Source organism: Olea europaea, unplaced genomic scaffold (assembly GCF_002742605.1).
Source record: "Olea europaea var. sylvestris unplaced genomic scaffold, O_europaea_v1 scaffold3176, whole genome shotgun sequence".
NCBI lineage: Eukaryota > Viridiplantae > Streptophyta > Magnoliopsida > Lamiales > Oleaceae > Olea > Olea europaea.
Genome location: NW_019250574.1, coordinates 26,754 through 33,815, shown reverse-complemented (window position 1 = coordinate 33,815; position 7,062 = coordinate 26,754). Strand labels below are relative to the sequence as shown.

Here is a 7,062-nt window from a genome sequence, read left to right as displayed (position 1 = left end):
AAATTTTTTAGTGGTGTATAATGGATTGAAATTTTCCAAGAGTCCCCTGTTTGTGTTGTTCTGGTTAGAGACTTAGCTGTTTGTAATGGTTCTGTCTGTTATAGGATTTACAGTAATTTCACTTAGCATATGAAAATTCAATGGTTAGGGAAGCATAGATATAAAAAATGAATTAAGGTTGACTAGCAGCAGGCCATTCCCACGAAAACGAGAGCACTGCTTGTTCTTAGCACAATAGGGGGAAGAGGAGCTCACTCATTGTTCGATGAATCAAAATGCATATCAACTTCATTGGACAATAAGGCAGAGGACCCACTGCTACTTTGACCAGTGCTAAACACCCTTGTTGCTACATAGCATTATTCTTCGAAAATGTGAAAAGTAATTTTGGGGAGTCTTAATGGAATAAAATGAGGACAATGTCTATGATTTTCATATGAAAATAATAAGATATACAAAGATCAGAATATCAAATGCGTGGAACCAGTTTTTTAAAATTTTGACTGATTTGATTATGTTAGTAAAAATGAATATCACTTTTCTCTCATTTGCCATGTTGCCTTCTTTATGAATGATTTTGAATGAGAAACTTGAGGTATTTAGTTACTAAACTGACTTCCATGTTATCTCAGAACAGATACAGCTTGGTCTTTACCAATTGCAGCATTAAAGCTGCATTTATATCTGACAACTCCCATGCTTAAACTTTTGCAAATTTTAGAACTCTCCGTTTTTACTGGTAACATGTAACAGAATGTGTTGTTTTTCATTTATGAGAGAAGCATCATTATGTCAAATTTACTTTCATTTTAATTTTTCCTCTACTGTTAGGCGAGAGCCACATTTTAATGTCAGACTTCTGACCATTTGCTTCGTCCAAGTGAATCACTAGACACATTTTCTGCTTGTGTGTCTCTAAGCATTCTCACGATACATCCCTTTGTTTTTTTATTTTTCTGGAGTTTTGGTAAAAAAAATATCTAATATTCCGTAAACTTATTTTTTTTAGTTTCCATGCACCTACGTTGATATGTTCTGCATGTCATAAAATTAGTTTTTACCTGTTTTTGCAGATTCCGGGTGATGGACTAAAGATGAAGGAGGTAGCCAACTTTTAGCATTCTTTATTTTATTTTATTTTTTTGTGTGTGCAATTGACTCATTAAGCTGGAATTCTCATTGCCCTCTCTCAAATTAGGAAATCAATTTTTTTTAAGAAAAAATATCTCAGATTTTGGGATGGTTCAAATTCAGTAAAATCCACTGATAGAATGTAGACCAAAATTAACATAAACTGATATGGTGGTAAAAGCGATTGATTATATTGTACCTTTAGTAAAGGTAGACTCAAGCTAAACGAATGAGGAAAAGGATTATTTAGTCAACGCCAAGTTTATTCGGAATAAGGCTTGGATCCAAAATATAAGTGATGTAGCCCATGCATTCTCAAATTAGGAATTGTTTTATAACTAAATTCTTCTTATTTAAAATGATGTAATATTAACAATGAACCTTCAACCTGTGCAGTGGTAATAGATTATTGAAATTTCACCGACTTTGACAACAAATCTTGTTTGGACAAGTTCCATGGAAAGCATCATGATATGTGCAACTCATCTTTGCAGTTCTTAACTCCCTTAATCTTCATTACACCATGGCCTTAGTCATAATTTCTGCTTTTTAGCCTATATACAAACAAGATTCTTCAGAAAAGCAATCTACCCTTTCTTAGTCACATATAATTCAATTCCACCTTGGGAAAGTGATGGAGTTCATGAAGGTCTTATTCACTTTTAGCATTCCTAGAATGTATCAGGATATTTAACGACAATGTTTAAATTTTCTGATATTGATCCTCAAGTTACTCATTCTAGATTTGTTCATGTAGTCATATGAGGCGAACTCTAGAGGCTTGGAAATTTTCTCGAAAAGTTGGCTTCCGAAGAGCAGTTCCCCAAGAGCAGTGGTTTGTTTTTGTCATGGTTATGGAGACACTTGCACATTTTTTGCAGAAGGCACGTGGCTTGTAATAAAAGCATGAAGTTACAGATTTATTTTAGAGAAAAGTGATACTAAATGATTTTCTGGCATTATTTATAGGAATTGCTAGGAAGTTAGCATCTTCAGGGTATGGAGTTTTTGCCATGGACTACCCAGGATTTGGTCTATCTGAAGGTCTACATGGTTATGTTCCAAGTTTCGACAAGCTCGTTGATGATGTTATTGAACATTACTCAAAAGTTAAAGGTATGACACCGATCAATTTATTTCATAAAAATTTCAACAACCTCTATGATGAATTTGTTTTGGGTTGGTTGTTTTGACTTTTAAGTTATCAAAACCACTGTAATAATTTAAAAAAAAAAAAAATTCCGATTTTTGGATTCGAACATCCTCTTTTGAATTGGTGCATAGATTTTGGCGAGAGTTTAAAAATGAGTATTTGATATAACTTTTCGTTTTTCCCTTAAATTAGTGACTAAACATTAAATGAGCGGCTAAACCTCTTTTTAAGTCACGTTGTGTACTCTAAGGAAGATACATTTGGAAAGAAAATACTATTTAGGAAGGACATCATTCAGGGAACCCAAAAAGAGAATGATGTCATTCAATTCTGGACTGAAAGGGTAATAATTTGTGGATCGGGCTATAAGTCTCAGACCTTGCTTTGACATTGTTTTGCATACCTCATTGGGGCATTGATTTTCATCCTCTTTGTTCGTAAGAGGAAAATTGCTAGTCATTCTTGCCTACATAGAAACTGTGGAGCAAACTGTTTCCAAGATGGAAAATTGCAACTCTCACCTTTAAAATAAATTTAGAGGTTTGTTATTTCCAACAATTATTTTTCTTACTTAAAGGAAGCTTAGAGTTTTTCCTTCTTCTAAGGACTTGTCAGTTAGGATCGAACTATAATGTTCATGCTTATTAGCCTCACTTTATCGATGGACATTTTGGGCCTAATGCTTCATTAATCCAGAAGTCACTGTTTGTTGCAATGTCAGAAAATCTGTATATCAAGTATAGGAATGTCAATTCTATATCTACGAGTTACTACTTATTGTTAGTTTCTAATTATTACACCATCTTGTGTCCAAATGTGATGGGAGAAACTTTAGTAGTGATTTATGGTTCAACCATGATAGTCATGAATTTCTTTGCTGATACTTTTTATTTGATACTTTTTATTTGGAGAAAGCCTTAAGCTTCTGAAATAAGCAATTCAATAAATTGATTGTTCCCTACTGTTCGTGGCTTGCATGCATATGCTTGTGGTAACAATGATGAAAGAATCAACTGACTTAAAATCAAGGTACATTTTCTATAGAAGCATGCATATGACTGAAACAATTAGCAAAAGGTTTGGAAGACCTAATGAGGCTCCATATAAAACAAAATGATAAGAAAAAAATCATTCGTAAAATGTTGTGACTGCTACCCTTTCAAAATTTTAGTTCCTTTCAAAAGGACCGCAACAGAAAATTGCAATGGACAACTTAGAAGTCGCTATGTGATGCAGGAATGCATTCTAAGTAGATGACCAGCGTAGAACATGATGATGTGTATATTTGTCTATTTGCACAGGGCTTCGTAGTACTTGCATTCTTCTTATTAGTACATGAGAAATCTGTTGAAAAGAGTAATTTAAAGTTGGCAGTGTTCTCACTTATGAAAGGGAGGAATTGTTGATTTTATTTTCTGCAAGGGGAGTCATTTATTTCATATGAGGGTTTTGGAATCGACCTTCCACTAGATAAAGTTTTGGTGAATTGAAGAAACTAGTTAAATTCTGCCAACCTGAATCTTTGGCATTTGGCCTTGTTATTGACCTCAAACTGCTTGCTTTCATTCTTTTAAGTAAAATGCATTTCTTTCTTACTACGGGATGCAGAAAACCCAGAATTCTGTGCTTTGCCTAGTTTCCTGTTCGGACAATCTATGGGGGGAGCAGTGGCTCTGAAGGTGCACCTGAAACAACCTGATGCATGGAACGGTGCCATTCTTGTTGCACCTATGTGCAAGGTAATATATCCATATTGTTTCTGACGAAGCATTTTTATAATTCATTTGTGCACTGGATTGATGGAATCTTTTATCTAGATTGCAGGGGACATGGTTCCACCATGGCTGGTGACCCAAATTCTAATTGGAGTGGCAAAATTACTTCCAAAATGGAAGCTTGTTCCACAGAAGGATTTAGCTGAGTCGGCATTCAGAGATGTGAAGAAGAGAGAACAGGTCTGTGTTTTTACTTCGAATGGACAGATCTCTTTCAAGATGAGGAAGGTCTAGACATCTAGATTTAAAAATATTGTTTAGGATATAGAAATATTGCATCCCTTTAACCCGAAGGGGTAGTTCAGTGTTCAGGCCTTGTGTTTGCTCCCCAATGATCACCAGTTCGAGTCCCCTCAGGACCACTGAGATGAGTACCTGTGGGATTATAGTCGAGATGCGCGTAAATTGGCCGGACACCCATGGTCATATAAAAAAAGAGAGGAAATATTGCATCCCTTTAGGTACCTTTTGAGCTAAATAAAATGGAAAGGGAATAGGTTTTTTTAAGGGGTATATAGTACATTCTACCCTGACTTTTACCTTTTGACACACTTAGCCCCCATTTGGTAGCAATTTCTCACTCCTCAAAAATCAATTTTTTGACTGATATTTTACTATTCCGACTGGTGGGGCCTACTTTTTTCTCTAATGGTTAAAAAATCAATTTTCATAATCACCATCGAGCAAGCTTTTAATAAGAATGTGATAACCAGATGTATATCTCATCTTCTTGACTCAGGCTGCCTACAATGTTATTGCTTACACACATAAACCACGTTTACGAACAGCCTTGGAGATGCTGAGGACCACAGAAGAGATAGAGCGACAATTGGAAAAGGTATCGATTGTATCCATGAAAACCATACCAACTTTTCTATTTTGTTGTTATCTGATAGCTTGTTCATCTATGATCTGTTCTATATAAGGATTACAGAATCCTGAATTTCCTGCTTTTGGTGTTATTTGAAGATTATGGATATTATGAAAGCATTAAATTTTTCCTATTATATTAGGAAAGACACCATTCATTTAGGCCCTGAAAATGGAAATTTTGAAGTATTGTGAATGACGCGAAAAAATTGTTGATACACTTACTGATATTGTTTAGCTGAGTTCAGTTAATGCCTGCTTAAATTAAAACATGTTTTTGGAGAGGCACATGAGTTATGTTTCATAGAAGAAGGAAAATAAAGAAAAAATGGAAAAGATTTTATGTTTTCAAGATTGTAAGAGACCCAATGCCTGTCTTTTGGAGTACCATGAGATGGAAGACCATCAACTTGAATGCTCACATGTTTGTTTGTATATGAATCCGTGTAGACATATGAAATATAAATTCGCGCACACACAAATATGTACTTACAAGTGCATGCACGTTTTAACATATGATATCTATATATTTTCTTTCCCATTCCACCGTAGCTGATCTATAGTTTTGAAATTCCTTACTCTTCTTGCTGGAAAGATCTAAACTGCAATGTCATGTATTGAGGCTCAAGTGAAACAGTCTTGTAGTGAATAGATCATCAGCTAGGGACATATCTTAGGTGGTGGATGTAGGCCAATGTAAACCATTCACATTCTTCCATTCTTGTGGTACGAATCTCGACTTTGTGACTTGGGCATGATAATCATGCAACCTGAGTGGAGAATAATTAAACGTTTGGAACCAATTGTTGAACCCCCCCACCCCCACATGCACACGCACTAAGTTGTACGCCTAATGAACAGAAGGGGAGCAACTGTTACAACTTGTATGAACCACCTTAACGATTCTACATTACCTGAAAATCTTTTATCATTTACTCTCCGGCAAAGACGTTGGGGTCCCAAATGGGATTGATTGTGATGTCCTCAGTGCTTAAGCAAAACTTGGAATTTCCTAAGTGTTCGCCGGGGGGGTGAAATTCTATTAATTTGTAGGATATCCTAGCCCAAGTGTTCAACGTAGTCATATGCAGGAGTAAGAGCGGAAGCAAGATGGAGAGGGTGAGAGCATTATGTGAGAGCTGGAGTGCCTGAGAACATGGATTAAAATAATTAAAACTGAGGTATATAAATATCTTCTTAAACGCAAGCTCAACAGTTTGTCTTAAGTTGGTTGATGAACCATCCTGGTAGTGGTGGAATGAAAGTTAGTGCACCTTAGTCATCTTATCCCAAGTAAAAAAATAAATAAAGAGATAAAAGAATTAAGGCACACTAATAGTCTTTTCCTAAACATACTACTGAATTTGCAGTCGTAACATTTGCCATTTTACAATTTGTAGGTGTCTCTGCCATTATTGATCTTGCATGGAAAGGCTGATAAAGTGACTGATCCATCTGTGAGCAAGGCATTATACGAGAAGGCAAGGAGCCCCGACAAGAAGCTTAACCTTTACGATGATGCTTATCACGCTCTTCTCGAAGGGGAGCCAGACGAGATGATACTTCGAGTATTTGGTGATATCATATCTTGGCTAGACGCGCATTGCTGAACATTTGCCATTCTTACCTCCTTTGCATATTTTTCTGCCTCTCATTCTTTTTTCCCCGTAAGGCAGGGAGGGGTAGCTTTGATTGAATAAATGTATTTATGAACATCATAAGAAGTATATATTCTGTTGCAGAAAAGAACACAAGAAGGGAGGAAATTATTGATATTGCATTTGATCTCGGTATTGTATGACTCGTGAAATACAAAGAATAAAACATCAAGTTTTGATTCTTTTCTCTGGGAATGTAGTTGAAATGGAATGGGATAACCCAAGGAGGCGACTTAATATATGCATATTTGATATACATGGATGAATCATATTCCCGTTCTTTAAATTATGGCCAAAACGATTTCCAACTGGATGTTTCTTTCGCCAAAAAGAATTTTGTTGTGTAATAGCCATAAACAAAATCTAATCTGGGCTTGAATTTCGTCATTTATCAGTCTTAAACCTAAAATCGTAAGGCTTAGTCATCCAAGCCAACTGAGGGAAGTTGTATTCGTCCCGTACCAAGATGAGAATG

General features: G+C 35.8%; 1 protein-coding gene across 1 annotated transcript; it reads left to right on the top strand.

The window, feature by feature from the left end:
• The first annotated feature begins 968 nt into the window (after window positions 1-968).
• On the top strand, window positions 969-6,776 carry LOC111385495 (caffeoylshikimate esterase). Its single transcript, XM_023009891.1, has 7 exons — window positions 969-1,103; window positions 1,889-2,015; window positions 2,101-2,247; window positions 3,893-4,023; window positions 4,102-4,239; window positions 4,799-4,897; window positions 6,330-6,776. The coding sequence occupies exons 1-7, from the start codon at window positions 1,095-1,097 to the stop codon at window positions 6,537-6,539; spliced, it is 861 nt and encodes a 286-aa protein (XP_022865659.1). The 5' UTR covers window positions 969-1,094; the 3' UTR covers window positions 6,540-6,776.
• The last annotated feature ends 286 nt before the right edge of the window (window positions 6,777-7,062 follow it).

What these genes read in the sequence shown, in the direction of transcription:
- LOC111385495 (XM_023009891.1), top strand. An exon ending in ATGTGAAGAAGAGAGAACAG is followed by an intron (nt 4,240 to 4,798) that starts GTCTGTGTTTTT and finishes TTCTTGACTCAG; the next exon opens with GCTGCCTACAATGTTATTGC. An exon ending in TAGAGCGACAATTGGAAAAG is followed by an intron (nt 4,898 to 6,329) that starts GTATCGATTGTA and finishes TACAATTTGTAG; the next exon opens with GTGTCTCTGCCATTATTGAT.